General features: G+C 37.8%; 1 protein-coding gene across 2 annotated transcripts in view; it reads left to right on the top strand.

Annotated features, from left to right (window-relative positions):
- The window catches only part of TTC6 (tetratricopeptide repeat domain 6), a 194,293-nt gene extending 174,730 nt beyond the window's left edge, over positions 1 to 19,563 (top strand). For both annotated transcript variants that reach the window (XM_058540688.1, XM_058540689.1), the window contains 5 exons: positions 5,699 to 5,909; positions 8,970 to 9,122; positions 9,971 to 10,141; positions 18,604 to 18,829; positions 19,277 to 19,563. In XM_058540688.1, the coding sequence (XP_058396671.1) occupies positions 5,699 to 5,909; positions 8,970 to 9,122; positions 9,971 to 10,141; positions 18,604 to 18,829; positions 19,277 to 19,413 (898 nt within the window). In that variant the 3' untranslated portion in view covers positions 19,414 to 19,563. The remainder of the gene's footprint in view (positions 1 to 5,698; positions 5,910 to 8,969; positions 9,123 to 9,970; positions 10,142 to 18,603; positions 18,830 to 19,276) is intronic.
- The last annotated feature ends 748 nt before the right edge of the window (positions 19,564 to 20,311 follow it).

Raw genomic sequence — 20,311 nt, 5'->3', positions numbered from 1 at the left:
TGTGTATCTCTGGTTCTCGCTCTTGTGGTTGCTAGGAGACAACATTCCTCAGGCTGAATATCCTACTTGTTGCCCAGTTTGGTCACTGAGTGTGTGACGGTAGAGTTAATTTTTAGATCTCTTTGAGAAAGCCACCTTCAGATTAAAAAAAAATTATGTCACAGAGGGAGAGCCTGATTACTCAGAATTGCATATCCCATCCACTTTTTACTTCAGCATGTTTGTTTTACTATTCTTATATTTGCATACAATACTTTTGAATCTTTGACTCTGCAAGCCACATTCTTTAGTTTTGGGAGGTATTTATGATTTATTTGCACAGCTCAGTAGGGCACATCTTGTCACGTATGTGGTTAATTTGGAAAATGCAGTGGGCCTTTGTGTCCATGGCCTCGCCTGCAAGCTTAGCACAGGATCCGTAGTTAACGGACGCTGAAATGAGAATCATGCACCTGTGTCAGTGATTACATTATTTTAGATTTATACAAACTCATTTTATTTTAGTAAAGCTAATTTGATATACTTTTATATTTGTGGTAGTTGATGCTTAACAATTGATGTCTCCATGAACACGTATCCAGATACAACACAGATACTCTGCCACATTTTTCCACTGTCCAAATGCTGTGTGATTATTAACAAGAGCTTCAATCTGTAGGACACTGTGGGATATGCACATCTTGATTTTCAGTCATTATCAGCTTTGAAGAGCTTGCTAGGTGGCTTTCAAGGTCCCTTTCCAGCATTAAGGTTTAGTGATTATTGACTTAGTCTGAACAGACTAGCTCATTAAACATTAGGTCTGATAACTCGATAGATATAGAAAAATAGCTTCAATCCATTGCCTCATTTCTTTTTTCTTTTTAAATTGGTTAGTCTATACAAAGGGTGAGATTATATTTTATAAACCATATATCGGCATATGTACTCACAAAGGATTTTTAATCTTCCTGTGGGTAAGAGGTTTAGCAGTGTGTATAATGCAATTTGGATGTCAGTAGACTAGGAGCATTTCAATGATTTATGGGAAAAATATGAGAGAACTGGAACTGCCATGGAAATTTAAGTTTACATGGTCACCATAGGTATGCATCATAAGTAAACAGTTCACTGCTCATAGGTAGAAATACTGAGCACAACAAAACCTATCAACTAAATGAATTTTTTACAAAATTACTACTGTCTAATTATTCTTTTTGAGGTCACATTGATTTTTGACATTATACAAATTTCAGATATGTATCATTGTACTTTGACTTCTGTGTGGATTGCATCGTGTTCACCACCAAAAGTCTAGTTGCGATCCATAGCCATACACACGTGCCCCTTTACCCCTTTCACCCTTCCGCCACTCCATTCCCCTCTGGGAACTGCTAATCTGTTCTTCTCTATGTGTTTGTTTGTTTGTTTATGTTCCACCTGTAAGTAAAGTCATTCAGTAATTGTCTTTCACTGTCTGACATTTCATTTAGCATAATACCCTCAGGGTTCATCCATGTTGTCACAAATGGCAAGATTTCATCATTTTTTATGGATGAATAGTATTCTATCGTATATATATACCACATCTTCTTTATCTATTCATCCATTGATGGGCACTTGGGTTGCTTCCAAGTCTTGGCTATTGTGAATAATGCTGCAATGAACATAGGGGTGCATATATCTTTTCAAATTAGTGTTTTCATGTTCTTTGGATAAATACCCAGAAGTGGAATAGCTGGATCATATGGTATTTCTTTTTTAATTTTTTGAGAAATATCCATACTCTTTTCTATGGTGGCTGCACCAATTTACATTCCCACCGGCAGTGTACGAGCATTCCTTTTTCTCCATGTCTTCTCCAACGCTTGTTATTTCTTGTCTTTTTAATAATACCATTCTGACAGGTGTGAGGTGATATCTCATTGTAGTTTTGAGTTGAATTTCCCTAATAATTAGTGATGTTGAACATCTTTTCATGGGTCTGTTGGCCATCTGTATATCTTCTTTGTAGAAATGTATGTTCATATCCTCTGCCCATTTTTTGATCGGGTTTTTTGTTGTTGTTGTTGTTGAGTTGTATGAGTTCTTTATATATTTTGGAAACTAACCCCTTGTTGCATATATTATTTGCAAATATTTTCTCCTGGTTGGTGGATTGTCTTTTCGTTTTGTTCATGGTTTACTTTGCCTTGCAGAAGCTTTTTAGTCTGATGTAGTCTCATTAGTTAATTTTTTCTTTTGTTTTCCTTGCTTGAGTAGCCATGGTATTCGAAAAGATGCTGCCAAGACTGATGTCAAAGAGTGTACTGCCTTTATTTTCTTCTAGGAGGTTTATAGTTTCAGGTCTTACGTTCAAGTCTTTAATCCATTTTGAGTTAATTTTTGTGTATGGTGCAAGGTAATGGTCTACTTTCCTTTTTTTTTTGCATGTGGCTGTTCAGTTTTCCAAGCATCATTTATTGAAGAGACTTTCCTTTCTCCATTGTATTGGCTCCTTTGCTGAAGATTAACTGACCATAGATGTGTGGTTTTATTTCTGGGCTCTCAATTCTGTTCCATTAATGTGTGTGTCTGTTTTTCTGTCAGTACCATGCTGTTCTGATTACTACAGCTTTCTAGAATATTTTGAAATCAGGGAGTGTGATACCTCCAGCTTTGTTCTTTTTTCTCAGGATTGCTTTGGCTTGTTTAATTATTCTTGATAAAAAGTACGTTGTCTAGCATTATTTCTGTAATACAGTGAGAAAGCAGCTACAAGCATTGTGAATCTATATTTAGTGAACTTTTACTTCTCAAATAGTGCCAGTGATTAGGAGAGAAACACAATTTCATTTTAAACTATTTGAGGGAAGTGAGCCTGTGTTTTCTTATTAAGAATCCACAGAGCGAACACAGAGGATAACGACTGGCTCATGTATGTGCATGTTGACCTTCGCCTGTCTGTAACGTCAGAAGCCAAGCCTTCCTGGGGCTTTACTGTGGATTCTTGTATGATCTTCTGGCAGAACACTTGATGTACCACTTTTGAGTAGTGTTTGCCAAAATATGGAGCAAACATCATGAGTACCTCAATTATTTTTAATGGCGTGCACAAGCATTAAAAAATATATTTTTTAAATTTATGAATTGTTTATTTCTAGAATTTTCCATTTAATATTTTTAGACCACTGTTGACCACGGGTAATTGAAACCATGGAAAGTGAGACCTCAGATAAGGGGGGACTACTGTACTCATTGGCTGTTTGACCTTTGCTTCCTTCCTGGAAAATGTCCTGTTTGGTTGGGCCTCTTGTCATTCCTTCCTACTGATTTTCGTGGCCGCTTCCCAAAGCTAGGAACTTAGTCAATGTCACTTATTTGGTACTTTCTCAGTTGTCCTTTGCCTTTTGGTTTTGTTTATGGTGTAACTCCTTTTTAAAGCCTACAGGATTTCTTACTTTTGCTTTAATTCAAATTAATCACAAACACCAGAAGGCATAAAGGAAAATATTGATAACTCAACTCCATAAAAATCAAGGCCTTCTCGCATCCTAAACTCATGTTTTTTTCTGGTACTTTTAGGATTTTATTTATTTATTTTTTTATTTTTATTTATTTTTTTTTTTGTGAGGAGATCAGCCCTGAGCTAACATCCGCCAATCCTCCTCTTTTTTTGCTGAGGAAGACGGCCCTGGGCTAACATCGGTGCCTATCTTCCTCCACTTTATATGGGACGCCGCCACAGCATGGCTTACCAAGCAGTACTTCGGTGCGCGCCCGGGATCCGAACCAGCGAACCCCGGGCCGCCGCAGCGGAGCGCGCGCACTTAACCGCTTGCGCCACCGGGCCGGCCCCAGGATTTTATTTTTTATGTTAAAATTTTGATCCATCTGGAATTTGTAGAGTAAGGTGGGAATCCGACTTTATTTCTTTGTGAATGGCCAGTTGTCAGTTGTTCCGTGATTGTTAGTTAATCCTTCCTCTCTCTCACTTGACAGTATTAAAAAATATTGAATCACATTGTGAGAAACTGAATTGCTTTTCAGTTTCAAACTGAATTCTTTCTCAAACCTGAATACATCCAGGAGAAAGTCTTAGCTAAGAGCTAGTCTTGAACATCTTTCCAACACTGTGCGAGATGGTGCAGCCCTCAGGTTCAGTGTTCTGCAGACTACAGTATCCAGCTCCAAAAGTTATTTATTTTTATGATTGCCTTCTGTTTATGGGATGAGACATTGATTTTTGTTTATGGTATTGAAATTAAGTTGTCTTTTAAAACAGAGTTAGTTAAGTAAAAATGTGATTTGACTTCAAGAAAAATCTTCAGTGATTGATACTGCATGTGGGGCAGCTGTCGAGAAGGAGGGGCTGAAGTCTGGGAGATAGTCTTCTGAGAGATATTGTTGAATAGTATCTAGGAGATGATAGTGTCTAGAATGGTTACCCTGGGTTCCATGTGTTTTATAAAGGAAAAATCAGCATAGTGATGCATCTCGTTAAATTTTGAAACCTTTTTGAGAAGTAATGAAAAGAATGGAAGGAAGATAATAATCTATATTGGGTGCAGGTCTGTGTGCTAAGTGTTTTTCACATGCTCTCATGTGATCCTCATAACAACCTAGAAAGCGTAGTATTAATTTGCATGTTCGGGCTTAAGTCTGAACTCCATGCCTTTCCTCTGACTGCGCTGTTGAGACACCAGCTCTCGTGCACCAACTGCAAGTGTGTTAAAGTTGAGGAACTTGCAGTAGAGACGACTGTGTGGAAAAGCATGGGGTTTGGAGTATGGTTTACCTGAGTCTAAATCCCAGATATTTACTCTGTGCAGCCTTAGTATGCTATTTACTGTGTTATTTACTAGGTGCAAACTTTTCTGAGCCATTCTCTTTTAATCTGTAAAATGTAGAAAATTACAACTAGTTTAGAGTTGTTGGAAGGATTAAGTGGGATAGCATATGTAAAGCACTTTGCGCAGCACCTGGAAAGTTACTCAAGGTTAGCTCCCTCATTCTATTTTTTAAAACATTTCTAGACTTTCTCCATGTTAATTGAGATTAAGTATAATTATTAGATATGCATGTGAGATGGAAAAGCGACTCTCTCTGCCCATGAACAAATACTTGATTCCCTCGACAGCCATCACGCCACCAAAGAGAATGATTAGGAGAGAAGCAGAGTTATCATTTAGTCACATGTATTCACCAGTTAATAAATAAAATGCATTTTACTTCTTTTTCTCCTCTCCTCTCCACAAACAAAGGGCCTGCCCTCATAGAAGATCTGAAGTGAGGACTTCCATGTAATGAAAATGTGGTTCCTTTCATTGTATAGGGAAATATTAAATACATATATGTAAATTTATTTTAATCTGATTTAAATAGTGCATTTCATCAATAATAGCACATATTTTTCTATATTGGCCACTGATAGCTGTTAAAAACAGGTTCAGAAACACCATTCAGACTTTTATAATTCTGAAAAAACCTCTAGAACAGCATCCCAGCATATTCTGCTATAAAAATGGCTCTCACCCCCCCCCTCCCCTTTTGCCAAAATCTTCAAAGAATCTGTCAGACTTCCTTAGGTCTCGTGGACTTATGTACCTACTTTCTGTGAGGGACAATAAAAATGAAAGGTTTTTTATAAGGGTCGATGCAAATCTTTATGAAAAAGTTATATACAGGAAAGCACTTAGAAAATTCCCCAGAAAGCATCAATATTTTCATTTATTTTCAGAAATAAAGAGTTTGAAGAAGCCGTCAATTTCTTCACCTGGGCTCTTAAAATGAATCCACATTTTCTGGATGCTTACATTGGACGGGGAAATTCTTACATGGAGTATGGTCATGAGGAAGCCACCAAACAAGCACAGACGGACTTCCTGCGAGCGTTGCATTTTAATCCAATGTCCGCAAAAGCCAGAATTAGTTTAGGCTATAATTTGCAGGTAATATTATATAACTACGTTTTGGGCCATGAAAGCACTTTTTGGACAAGAGATAGAATGTATTTGGCCCTTTGCTGGCGATGGGGATCCATATTATTTCTTTGATTATGAACATTTTGCTTTCGCTTACTGTGTGAGTATTCAGAGCAGCAGTGGGAAGCAGGGGTTTCATTCATCACAGGGAGCCGCCTGGGGAGCTCGTCTGGGGAGCTGGTGTGCTGGTGAGACCAGGATCTTTGGAACCTGAGTTTCCTTAATGCCTGCACCCCTCCCTCCCCCGACCCCCAACACACTTATGGACAACTTCTAAATTTGCCCAATGAGTTTCACATAAGAGTCTGGCTAACCTTCGTTCCACCAGCTTGTATCTGGGCTCCACAGGTTCTGTCCTGTTGAATTAGTGAGAAGCTGAAGGGAATAAACAGTGTATGAAAGTTTTGAAGTGGACTCCAGCCATCTGATGGCTCAGATGAGCACTGTACAGGGACTTCTGAAGTCAGGTCATCTTCTAGAAGGCAGTGAATTAGAACATCTTGGGAAGGCAAGAGACCAGGCATTTGTCCTTCCAGCGAGGTGGAAGAGGGCTCCTCTGTGTGTGGCCACGCCGGTCTCTGAGTGATTTCTGGAACACTCTGACCTGACCCATGCACTCACCAACCTATCTGCACTAACTTGCACTAATAAAAGATGTAGTGACATTTTTGGAATACTAAATGTGCTATATTCACGGAAAGGAACTGAGTAATCAAATCTTCTTTTTATCCCTTTTAATAGTCCAAAATTTAAACAATGGGCAAAAAAAAGTATGTTAAAATTATTGTAACGTGCAGAAATTCCTGTTAATAATCTGCCATTAAAGTTGATTTTTTTTTCATTTAAAAATTAGTGAGTTTGACTGATCTAAGACTAATATTGAAGGTGATTGTTGGGATTGGTGGTTATATGAGGTATGCTCAAGAACTTATTAATAAGGGAAATAAGACTGCCTTCTGAGAGTTAAACATAAAATTAGCCATTACTGGAGGACAGTAGAAATTTGCAAAGTCAATTTAAAGAGACAGGATGACTGCCAAAGCAGCCAGAACCTGCAATACAATAAAATGTGTTAATGTCATCATTCATTGCATTCAGAAGGCATTTCCTGAGCACCTAATATAGGACAGGAACTGCTCTAGGCCTGGGGATACGGCAGTGAACAAAATATACTTGGTTCTTCATGTAGAGTGTACTACCTAGTGGAAAGATGAGCATCAAGCAATCATATGAATAATTATTTAGTTGTAGTCATGATAAGTGCAACAAGGAAAAGGATGGGTTTTAGGACAGCTTGTAATAAGGGAACCTAGCTTTGTTTGAGGGATAAGGGAGGGCTTTCTGAGAAATTAACATTTAAATTGAGGTGTGAAAGACTAGGAATTAGTCAGAGGTAGGAGTTGGGGCTAGAACAGTGTTCCAGACAGAGAGAATAGCCCATTAGCAAGTCTTGTGAGAAAGAGACAGAGGACCCAAGTGAATGGAGTGTTATGAACAAGGGGAGAGTGACGTGGGATGAGGCTGGAGAACTGAATAATGACTAGAGGTGAAGGTCTTGTAGGCCAGTTAAAAATATGAATATCTGGGGCCAGCCCAGTGGCATGGTGGTTGGGTTTGCGTGCTCCGCTTCGGCGGCCCAGGGTTCGTGGTTTTGGATCCCGGGTGCAGACATACACACCGCTTACCAGACCATACTGTGGCGGTGTCCCATACAAAGTAGAGGAAGATGGGCACGGATGTTAGCCCAGGGCCAATCTTCCTCACCAAAAACAAAAAAAAAAGCGTGAATATCACTCACCAGAACAGTGACATCAGGTTTGCATTTTTATGAAGATCTCGCTGGATATATAGCAGCCTGAAAGAGGACTGACAAACACATCAGTATGAGGAAGGATTGAGTCAGGGAAGGAAGGACTGAAAAAGCAGAGTTAGAGGGGCCCGTCCAAGTCCTGTTCAGGAGAAACAGTACCATTTGTTCAACAAATACAGATTCTCCTACCACGTGTCTAGCACTAGGGATCTAGAAGTGAGCAAAACAGATGTTGTCAGGAAGAGAGGATGGAAATAATCTTATTGTGAGGCTGTTTGCAGTTTAATGGTCTAATAACTCAGTCTCAATTTGCCTGATTTCTTGTTTATCAAACAAATTTGTGATGATGATGTTGAGTTCCACATAATTTACGCTGAGGGAAAAGATTTGCTGGTTAAAAAACTGTGTCTAGTTATCTTATTAGTTACATTTCTTATTACTTTCATCCAAGAGTCACTGGGCTCAGCTTGGTTTATGTGAGTCAGCTTCTGAGATTCTGACAAGTTGGGATTTTGAGCCCACAAGAATAAAGGACAGACCCAGGACCGTGCTGAATTTATCATCTCACTGCCTTCCTGTGATGAGGTATTTAGTTACCAGCTGGTCTTCTCAGGAAATACTCTGACACCATTCTATTAACAGTGCCCTCTTCTGCCCTTTTTTCTTGTTTTCTGGTTGGCGCTAAGGTTGGTATAAATAGATGGTTGGTAGATCTGCATGCATTTTCCATGGAATGTGTATAGTGATCCTAAAATTTCAGATGCTGGTACAATTCATCAAAATAGATTTTACGCCATTAGTTTATTCAGTTAGTGATTCAACACATATTTATTTTGTTACGTATATATTATATATAATTGGAGATTCACTGTCAAATAAACACAGTCCCTGCCTGTGCGTGTGGAGCTCAATGTAAACGTTGTGATGATTGTCAGAAACATTGGAGTGTCACATGGTGGCTATGATTTTATGGTGTCCGAGATTGGTATAAGAGGTGACTCTGACAATTAGATTTATTTTAATTAATTAAAATTCAGCATAAATATTCAGAGGTCAGTTGAATGCAGTACAGCCTACTTCCTTGTTTAACATATCTTTAGATCTAGCACAATATAAATATGTCCTTACTAAAGGTTTTATTTGATGAAGTTAGAATCATAAACATTTGTCATGTTATGGACTATTTGCTACTTCATGTAAGTGGAAAATTATTTTAGGCCCAAGGAAAATTCCAGAAAGCTTGGAACCACTTTACCATTGCCATAGAAGTTGATCCAAAGAGCTACCTAGCCTATGAAGGAAGAGCTGTGGTCTGTCTTCAGATGCGTGATAATTTTGCTGCAATTCAGGATATTAATGCTGCCATAAAGGTAAAAATCCACTTAGATTATATTATCATTAGCATAAGTTAACACCATCAATGAATAGAGTCAAGTAAGAAGTTTTCTATTACTTTTTTAAAGTGACTTGTAGAGAAAATAATGTTTGTGCTTTTTTCCCAGGAGATTTCAGGAGTAAAGAGTTATTATGGCTTGCCAATTTTATAACCTAAGTATGTTTAAAATTCAAAAAACAAATTCCTGATAAATATTGATTCCTCTCAGTAAATGCCATTTGTAGTTTCCTGGGACATCAGTATTATTTTGTAATGAAAAAAAGAAGGCAAAAAATAATGTTCTGGGTTTGAAGGAACTAAAGAAAGAATAAAGTAAACCTCAAGATTATTTTGTAGTGAAATGGCAAATAAAAATCTCAGGTTTTGTTTACAGTGACAGAAAATCCTCCTCTTTTCTTCTAGATTTTTGATTTTGTTTCTGTAGATTCGGGTAGATATTGTAATCTTTGAGATGAGAAAAAGGAAAGAACTGAAAGATAACAGCAACTACATAGGACAAATAAACATGTTAACTATTCAATTTCTCTCCAGCTTAACAGAGCTAAACAGTTAAGCTTTTCTCTCTGTGTCTGTTCCTTGGAAAGGAGCCGAGTAAAGCACTAAGATTATTTATTTTATTGCAACCAACTCAACAAAGTGTTGACATTGAACCAACTTCATACAGAGTCCTTTCTCAAAATATTTGCTCTAATGGGGTTTCACCTGCACTATAAAATTACTAGTTTCCCACAAGTAGATTTCATAACATTCATTTTTGCAGAACATGAAATCGGAGATAAATACTATTCCCAGATGCTAAATACTCATACTATTATACTGCAGATCAATACTACAGCAGAATTCTTAACAAATCGTGGTGTGATTCACGAGTTTATGGGTCAACAACAGAACGCAATGAAAGACTATCAAGCTGCAATTTCTCTAAACCCCGAGTACTCGCTGGCTTACTTTAATGCAGGAAATATCTACTTTCACCACAGGCAGTTTTCCCAGGTAATGTGAGTTTTCCTTAACATTTCCTTTATGACACTAAGTGCTTTCTTTGTTATACATAGTTTCAAAATGCAATCTTTACATCTGGCTAATCATTCATTAGCTCTTCTTTAAAAAAAATGTTCCTTTCTTAAGAATGTTTATAATTTTTTATTAAATGTTTACACCTCTATGGATTTATTCTTCCTCATTGTCACCAACCATTCAACACCTGTGCAGGTAACATTGTTTGGGACATCCCCAAGGGCAGCAATCGCCTTGATATCCATTGTCGCCATCCTCCAGCCTGGAATCCCCTGCTCTCTGAGCCCACTTAGCCAAATCTCTGGCTTCCTTCAAGACCCTCTTTCATGATGTGATTATCTAACTTGTCTTAGTTTCTACCTTTTCTAAATTTCAGTCACGTGAGCACTTGACTGGGAGTAGGGAGATATGGATGTTACTTTTGGTTTTGTGACCTCTTAATCTCCTTGGATCTCAATTCATAATGTCCGAAATAAAAGTATAGATGATTTTTTTTATATTTTGAATTTGTTTTATTTGAACTGTAACATGTAATACATCTACAGAATTCAAACTTTAATTTTCGCTTTTTATCTATATTCATTCTTTTGTTCTTTTTCTTCAATTTATCTTGTTCTTTGTCTATCTTTTTGAGCCAGAAGCTTAATTCATTTCTTGTCTCCCTTTTGTTTCTATTGTGATAAGTTGTTTAGGTTATGCCTTTTCCCCAAGTAGTGCTGTTAGCAATATCCTATGTATTTTGGTCCGTAATGATTTTATTTTTGTTTGTTTTCCCAAAATATTGCACCTGAAATTTTATTTACCTTTGACTAAAGACTAAATTGATAGGGAATTTAAAATGTCCAGATGGAAGGGCTTTTCTATTTTCTAATTTGGGGATTTATTGAGTTTTAATGTGGTCTAGTATATGGCAACTTTTTTTTTGTGATGAAGGTCGGCCCTGAACTAACACCTGTTGCCAATCCTCCTCTTTTTGCTTTAGGAGGATTGGCCCTCAGCTAAGATCTGTGCCAGTCTTCTCCTATTTTGTATGTGGGTTGCTGCCACAGCATGGCTTGATGAGTGGTGTACGTCTGTGCCTGGGATTCAAACCCACAAACCTGGGCTGCTGAAGCAGAGCACACTGAACTTAACCACTATGCCACTGGGTCAGCCCTGCAACGTTTTTTTTTAAATATTCCAGGGGCCTTTGCAAAGAAGAATTTCTACTATCAGGATATAGAGTTAAAAATATATGTATAAGATCTACTTTATTAATTATGTTTTTAATTAGCCTATATCCATACTTTTTTTCCATTTGGTTTATCTTAGACTGAGAAAGGTTTATTCCAGTATCCTAGAATTAGTGTGGCCCTATATAGTTTTCTTTACATGTCCTGTAATTTCTGCCTTATGAAAATTGCCACTACATTATTTCATGTGTAGATACACAATGTGAATTGTAGCCTTCAGCATTACAAATGCCCTTCTTTGTTTCTTTCAATGTTCTTTGGAATAAATCCTCCTTTATCTGATAGGAGGATCGGGTCCTCTGGTTTCATTAGGTTTGCTTGTGCTGATGTTCCTTTGCCCTTCCTTTTACTTTCAGTGTTGAGAATCCTTTGTTTTAGGTGTCTCTTTATATGGCATATGGTTGGATTTTGCTTTAGATTCTGATTTGAAAATATTTGTTTACCTTTTAATAGGTGGGTTAAGCTCAGTTACATTTTGGCATGATCAATATGTTTGATCTTAGTTCCATTATTTTACATCATATTTTCTGTTTACATGTATTTAAAATATTTTATTCTGTGGTCTGTTTTATGTAATTTTTTCAGAGCTTTTTTAATATCTAGGAAGGTTTACAGTTTTGCTCTAGTGATTACCTTTATAAAAATACTTTTATACCCTCAGTTCCTTATTTCTTTAATTTCTTTACTGTGAATAACAATAAAATTACCCTCTAATCTCTTCCTCCCTTACTCCTCCTTTTCATCTGTTAGTCAATTTTAGTTAATAGAATTCTCTTTATGAAAAATGTTTATATTTGTGTTCTCAAATATGCTTGAGCTTATTGTGTCCACTTACTTTCCACTGTCTCTCTGTTCTCCCATTTTGTTATGAGTTTCACGATTCCTACACTGCCAGAGGACTTAATACTTGCCTATTATTTTGTTACCCTTATTTCACATTTTTGTCCTAGTTCTCCAGTTAAGTATATTCAGTTCTGATCACCAGGCTTTTTGCCAAAGTTTCCCTCCCAGCCAGTCATTTGTTGGTTGTCTGAAATCAGTCCTCCAGTAGAGTCCTGAGAAAGGGCTCATGAGAACAATGGTCCTTGAATTTTTTCATGCTCAGAGCCATTTGCCTGTATCCCTTATATCTTAGGACAGCATGGCTGGGCTTAAAATTCTTGACTCACTTTTTCTTTTCTTGAGTGTCTTGTAAGTGTTGTTTTACTGTTTTCTGGTGTTATATGCAGGTGTGAAAAAGCCTGATGCAAACTTGATTTTTGTTCTTTTGTCAGTGACTTCTTTTTGTCAGGATAATCAAAGATTTTTTTTTTAAGTAAATAGTTTTACCAAGGTATGCCTTAGAGTTGACCATTTGGGATCAAAGTTATCAAGTACACAGTGTGCATTTTCAATATGTAGATTTCAGAAAATTTTTTTTCAATTCAGTGTAAAAATTCTTTTCTGTTTCATTGTTTTGATTTTCTTCACTGAGAATGAATACCAATTACTATATATAGGATGTCTTTTGACTTCTATATACCAATTATTTTTTCTCAAATGTTTTTTATCTCTTAATTTGTGTTTCCTTTTCTTTGCCTTCCCACATCTCTCTTCTGAATCTTTACTGTGTTTTCTGAAATATCTTTTATCCCCTTGTGGACCTTATAATTCAGGTTTCTTTTCTACTTTTTTTTTTTAGTTCTATCCATTTCAATGTCATGTCTTCCTTGCTACCTCTTTGCTGAGATCCTTTAATTCTGATTTATTTTTTTCTTAAATGCAATTGCTTCCCTAACAATTTTTTTCTAGTTCATTTTGAAATGTATATAATAATTTTTATCTACATTGTAGCAATACTTTTTTTCTGGGGAATTTTTATGATCTTTCCAGAAATTAAGCTGTTATTTTTCATCCTTGTTTTTACAATGAAGGCAGGCAAATTACTTTTCTGTTACTCATGTTTGAATGAGATAAATTTTTTTGCTGGACTGAAAGCAGAGATTCTTGTGGGAAACAGGCTGACGTGCCATGGTAACTTTCCAAGTTGGGCTCCCTCTGTTGCTATAGGAAAGGACTTTACAATATGTCCCCTCTAGCTTAGCCTGGTTTGGGAAGGCTTATACCACAAGCTCTGTGTTTCTCAGAACTTTTCACAGCCCTTGCCTTCTAAGACAACATACTCATTTAAAAAAGTTGTTTTTATCACTTGTATTTTCTGAAACCCGTCACTTCTGTATTCTCCTCTGCCACCCAACACTGTCACCATACCCCTCAATAAAATGTTCTTTAGGGCACCTTTATATGCCAAGAGGCTATGTTTCTTGTCTGTATTTTGCTAGAAAAGCTCAGCAAATGTTTCCTGGTTCCACTTAGCTCTTCATTCTTTCAGTTTCTACATATTTATGATGTCCCTGCCATGTGCTGGGCATTAATAAAGACCCTGAGGATACAGAGCTGAACGAGATAAGGAAGGCTTCTTTTCTGATGTAGCTTACATTTTATTGGAGGAAGAAATAGAAAATGAACAAGAAAATATTAGTAGTGATACATGTCTAATGCAGTCTCATGGAAGCATTATTATATCAGTATCAGCATATGTGTGGGACTATATGGGATTATCTGGGAGATAGTACAGGTGGAGAGAAAAGGTTTAAGGAGCCAGCTGTGAGGTGATACCAATATTTAGAAGTAAAGCAGAGAGGAGATGCCAGAAAGTAGACTGAGAAGGGAGCATCCAGTCAGGATGATGGGAAGAAAAGCAGGAGAGAATGGTATCCCCTTGAGAATAAGTACTTTAAGAGGGGAAAAGTGTCCTGTGTCAAACGCTGCTGAGAGGGCAGGGAAGAGGAGGATGGAGGAAGTCACTGATGACTTTGGCAAGAACAGTGTTGGAGCAGCAGTGGAGACAGAGCCTGGAATGGAAAGAGTTGTGGAGAAAATGTAAGGTGAAGAATTAGACAGTTCAACTAGTTCAAGAAATTCTTCTGTGAAGAGGAGCAGTGACATGGGGGTAATACCTACAGTGGGTAAGGAGTTCTTATTTTTTATTTTTTTAAATACGAGAGATATCGATTCATACTCCTATGTTAATGAAAGGATCTAGTAGAAAGGGAGAAACATGCTCCTACATTAATGAAAGGATCTAGTAGAAAGGGAGAAATTGTTGGTGTAGGAGAGGGTGGCAGGGATAATTAGGATCAAAATCTTTGAGAATTTGATGAGGTTAAAGTTTGGAAGTTGCAGGGGTGGCTTCTGAAGGGAGCAGGACACCCTGTCCATTACGTCATGAGGGAAGGCAGAGTTGGGGCCCAGTGGAATGAAGATTGGTAGATTTCGATAGTAGGCATTCCTATCAATTATGTTTTCTCCTTGGAACATGAGTATCAGTTATCAGTTAAAAGTGAAGATGGACAGTTAAAAAGGGGGATGAGGTGGCTAGCAGTTTTGAGGAGAAAAGAGAAAATGTGAAATAATTGTTTTAGAGAGTGGTAGGGTGAACACACTAGAGAAATGCAGTAGGTAACCCTACTGGTAATCCTACCAGGCAACATTAAGTTCTCATTTTAGGTTGTGGTTATGAATTGAAAGTGAGATCTTGACTCTATGCTGCTTTGTATAGAATTCTTTCTATACAGATTCAATACTGCCTTGGGCCACTCCACAATGTTTCTGTGTGTTGATCTCTTATCTCCTTACTCCAATTAGATTGTAAGCTCTTTAGGGCCAGGAGTCATACTCTGCCCTCTTCTCCCTACATTTCCTTCCTCAGAAAGCCCCACTATACCCATGGCCTTATACTACATGTCAGCCTGCACCTTCCTTCTGAGCTCCTAACTCAAGTATATCACCAGTCGCTAAAACTGGATATTTTACAAATGCAGTAGAGCCAAAACTGAATTGATCCTCTACCCCCAGTCCACCTCTTCTTGGTAAAAACCCTTTCTCGATTCAAGATATCATCTTCTATAACGTCACCTGAGTAAAAATGTCAGCGTCAACCATAACTTCCTCTTCCTCACCTCCTTCCTCTAGTCAGTCATCTCATCTTGTTGGTTTTGCTTCTTAATTTTTTCTCAACCATCTCCCCTCCATTCTGTTCCTACTGCCACTGCCTTAGTTGAGCTCTTGTTCTCTCCCAAGTTAGATCATGACCCTAACAGCTTGCTGATGCCTGTGATGAGCCTGATTGACCTCAGTGGCAAAGCTGGAAGCTGGGACAGAGAATTATCGAAGGTATGATTCTGTAAGGCATGAGTGAGATTGTTGTAGCTCAGACCTCAGTGGACAGCTGGGAGGTTAATGTTTTCCCAGGCTGACAATGCAGGGTCAATTGCCTTAAACTTCATCAGGCTCAGAATCACTCTCTGGCTGGATCCTAGCAACGTTTCTCTGCGTTGCAGAGTTAGTCAATGAGATTAAGACAAATGCAATGCTTAGGGCAATTTTCTGTTTCCATAAATGTTTAAGATCCTCATGAGAGGGAGACCCTCACCTTCTAAACTTGTTTGTCTTTAATAACTCTGTGGGCCTCATGTACACAACTATTTGGTTAGATCTAAAGTGTAGTTTGATCTTTGATTTTTTTTTTTTTTTTTTTTTTAGTATGGCTCTATTTCCCCCAAACCAGAGACACAACAGCTGGGCAAATATTTCATCTAAAATGTATCCTGTCCTCTGTCTTGAGATCCTGGATGCACAGGCTTCACAGGGCACACTCCCTCCAGAGACAAGCAGACTTCGAGAGCAGTCATTCAGCTATTTGAGGATGCTCCAGGCCTCTTTGTGGAGAAAATTCTTCTGTTCCCTGCACCCTCTCCCCTTTGTTTCTGACTACACGGGAAGGGAGATTAAGGGGCAGGCAAAAGGGTCCTCCAATAGATACAAGAATCTCTAGAGGGTTAAAACATGTATGTGCTCTGGCTTCTTTTATTGTTAGTTAGTGTCTTAATGATTTTAAACTATATTTGGATGACCCACGTGCATGAATCATGAACTACAGGTAACTTTTTAAAAGGCAGTCTGCTTTCTAATTAAGTATAGATATGAGGGCATTGGACCAATGGTGAAAAACTCAAAGCTGTCCATTGTGGCAGGTGTCTGTGGCCTCATTGTTAATACTCCTATCCTGCAAGTAACCTCATTAAATTTATAGGCTTTCATTTTCGAAGTAATATACTTTGGAGCTATAATAGAAAGTTACAGTGTTCACAGTTAGGCACATTATCGTGTTTTACTGAGTTCTTTCATCTTAGCAGAGGTAGGCATTTGCTCCCACCTGTTTGAAGTCATGCTTTTGTGATGTAGAATAGTGTGGCCTTTATTGATCCATCATTTATTGATGAATTAAAATGAAGCCTAAATTGCTTTTTGAAGAAAGTCTAGGCCCTGCCTGGAGTTACTCCCTTGCCTCATTTCTGATGATTGTGAGTCTGATGAACTTCTGTTCAGGAGTGAATTCTCTTTAAGCTCTTCACAGAAGGATGTCAATTCTGCTGCCTTCTTAATTGATCCTTAAACTGCACTTATCTGCAGCATCGAATAGTTCCATCCAGGGATGACATGGGTTACACAGTCTTATGTGCCCTGTGACGCCTACACAAGGCAGAGGCAGCAATGTTCATGGAGTATTAACTGAGGGTTGTGTTGTCTCTCCACCTGTAGACACTGGGAAAAAATGGTATATCAATAATAATTGATTGAGTCTTATGATATTCTGGATGTCATTCTCAGTACTTTACATTTTACCTCACTTAATCCTCAAAGCAACACTGGAGGCAGAGTTCTATTTGTTACCTCCATTTTACAGATGAGAAAATTGAGGCAAAAAGAGCTTTAGTTACTCACTCAAAGACAGAGATATTAAGTGGTGGAGCCAGGATTTGAACCTAGCAGTCTGGCTTCATGGTCTGGGCTCCTGGCCACCATGGTATCTGTGTTTCATTTCACCCACAATGGAAGTGAACTGAAGGCAGATCCCTGGGAAACATAGGGAAAAATAGTTCAGGGAAGGAGACTGAGAGAAAATGGTCAGAGAGGTGGGAGAACAGCCGAGGAGACACCTTGTCCCAAGGACAGAGAGAGTTTAAAAAGGAAGGGGAGATCAAGAGTGTTCATGCCACAGAAATGTCATCAAAGACAAGACCTGAACAAGAGCAGAACTCAGAGAACAGGGGAGGTAGTGGAAGCAGCGTTGTGGCGTGTTGGCAAGAACTGTGTGGTGGGGAACTGGAGAAGGCAAACTGTATTGTCAAAAATGACCTTTCCTTTAAGGTAGGTTTTAAAGTAGGAGCCAAATTTTCGTCCATCATGGAGTTAGAGAAGAGATTCCTACCTTGAGTAGTAGGATGTCGAATCAGCATCTGAAGCTATTTGTGGTGAAGGACCAGTTTTTTAAAAAAATTTCCAATTTATTGTTGATGAACACATTGCTAAGACATGGTAAAAATGAGTTAGCAGAAATATGTTCCTGTGCTGGGGTGTCACCGCCCTGTCAAAATGCTGTAGAAGTTACTGACAATTTCCTCTCAGTTTCTGTCCTTACCTCCTTGCAAACGAGGACCCGTAAGCAAACGATTCTTGGACCAAGACCCTAGTACCGGTCTCCAGACCACACTTGGAAGGGTCCCTTCTAGCTCCGTGACGAGTAACGAATAATCCAGAGCCTTTGATCTTCTTGACAAGCCGATATTTTTTTCTCTCTCTTCCTTCTTCATAACTTTTCATAGTGTAACTGAGTTTTTATCCCTTTTTGGTATGGTTTAGAACCTTATTTTGAAAATTCACTTATCCCTTTAGCTCTTTAGATACTTTGCTTTTAAATGAAAAATATTAATTTTCTTACGTATTTTATCTTCTTGTCATGACCTTCTTTTCTAATTGATATTTTACCTTTTTCTGGTGCAGTACAGGGCTGTGGGATCTGAGGGGTGGGTCATGGAGCATTTCACCTGAGCCAGAAGGAGTGCTTTATCACTGATGGAATCTAGATTTGCTCACACATGGGGATAACAAAAAGCAGACCAACTTTTGGTCGGTGTTATTATTGTATCTTACATTGTCTCCAGACAATGCCCCTCCTTATCATTGGTACTCAGGATGAAATGCTTCCACTGCCCCCTTGGTACATCACTGGCCTTAATATTAAATTAAGAGTAAAAGTGCTTCAACTTGTTGGATAGCTGCCAATTAAAATATTAAAATTATCATTATCTTCGAATTTTATAGGCCAGTGACTACTTCTCAAAGGCTTTAAAGTTTGATCCAGAAAATGAATGTGCTACCATGAATCGAGCTATTGCAAATACAATATTAAAGAAATACAAAGAAGCAAAAGAAGATTTTGCAAATGTAGTGAAAAGCTGTCCCTCTTGGGCTGCAGTATATTCTAACAGAGCACACTTCTACTGTTGTTTAAAGCAATATGAGCTAGCTGAGGAAGACCTAAGTAAAGGTATGTTCTTTTTGTAATTGTTTGGGTAAGATTACAGTGGTTGTTGTGGGTTTTTTTTAGACAACAAAAGATGAAAATCATCAGGTCTATTTGGGTAAACTTACAGAAGAATTAATGTTTTTATAGATCATATCTTTAATGTAATCAATATAGATTCCTTTGTGTCATAACTTAAAGCACAGTGAGCTGAAATATAGAAAACTATTAGGGAAACCATCCACAAACAATGCCAGCCTTGCAAAGAAAGACATTGTATTGTGTTTCCCCAAGTTAGTTTTCTTACAAAGATTCAATATTTTTAATTTAACTAAATACTTACTTACATTTGAAGAAAAATGTTTTCAAATAAGTAATACTAAAGTTCTTACAAAATTTTTATTTTTTAAAAAATGAGACTATTTTCCAGTGCTGGCATAAAACATATCTTGAAATGTTTTTCTTTCACAGCCCTGTCTTTGAAGCCTAATGATGCTCTCCTCTATCGTCTTAGAGCAGAAGTTCGTGGTAAAATCGGTCTGACTGAGGAAGCTATGGCTGACTACAACCAAGCGCTTGATCTGCAGGAACACGCCTCAGTGACCTGATTACATAGACCGTGGTTTCTGTGGTAGTTTACACAGCTCTTCTTCCAGAAATTGAGACTGACTTGTTGTTTAAAAGGTGGCACTATCTTCATTATTGTATTCATTATATTTTGTTATCTGTGTAACCCTTTAATGCATTTTAACAATATATTTATGTCCTATATTAATTATAAAACTTTTAGGTCATTTTCTGCATATTTGGAATAACTAAAAACTGAATTTCTTCATGGGTGCAGAATTTAAATAAGAATGTTTCTTAAGGAATATTAACTTAAAATATTTTCTTTAAAGTAAAATAATTCCTTTTGAAATAATACTGAATGATTGTAGAAAAAGTGTCATCGACCTTTTCATCAATACCTACTCATAATATATGTAACAGTATCCAGATTTAAAAAAAATAAATGTAGAGCTGATGACTATAAAGAGGTTGAAATCAAGTACGTTTCCTCTCTCTTCTTTAAACAGTGTCTCTCCAGGCCTGCATTCTTCTGCCTACTCATCTTCCACCAGATAAACACGGTTCTCTTTCACAGGTTGCCTCCAGCATCTATGAAGATTTTGAGCATCCCATTTCCTTAAGATAGTTCCCTTTGCCTCTTTACTGCAAATTTCACAAACATATATAAAAAATTTGTATGCACTTAAAATTAGTGCTTCATAGAAGTTGATGAGTACAAATAAAACAGCTAAAAATTCTTTATAGAATGTCTCTGAGGGATCCTTAAGTGAACCAGAAAACTCCCTTCCATTATCTCACTGATAAGGAGGTTTCACATAGATTTGCTTCACTCGGTTTGTTTTCCTTCTTTGGTTCATTCCTCCCGTCTGTCCCCAGCTCCTCAGAGACCTGTTTTCGCTGAGATCAGCCATTTTGGAAAGAAGACCTCTATCCACT

The sequence above is a fragment of the Diceros bicornis genome, chromosome 5 (assembly GCF_020826845.1).
Source record: "Diceros bicornis minor isolate mBicDic1 chromosome 5, mDicBic1.mat.cur, whole genome shotgun sequence".
NCBI classification, from domain to species: Eukaryota; Metazoa; Chordata; class Mammalia; order Perissodactyla; family Rhinocerotidae; genus Diceros; species Diceros bicornis.
Note: the sequence above shows the minus strand (reverse complement) of the source record. Positions and strands in the feature narration are given on the sequence as shown.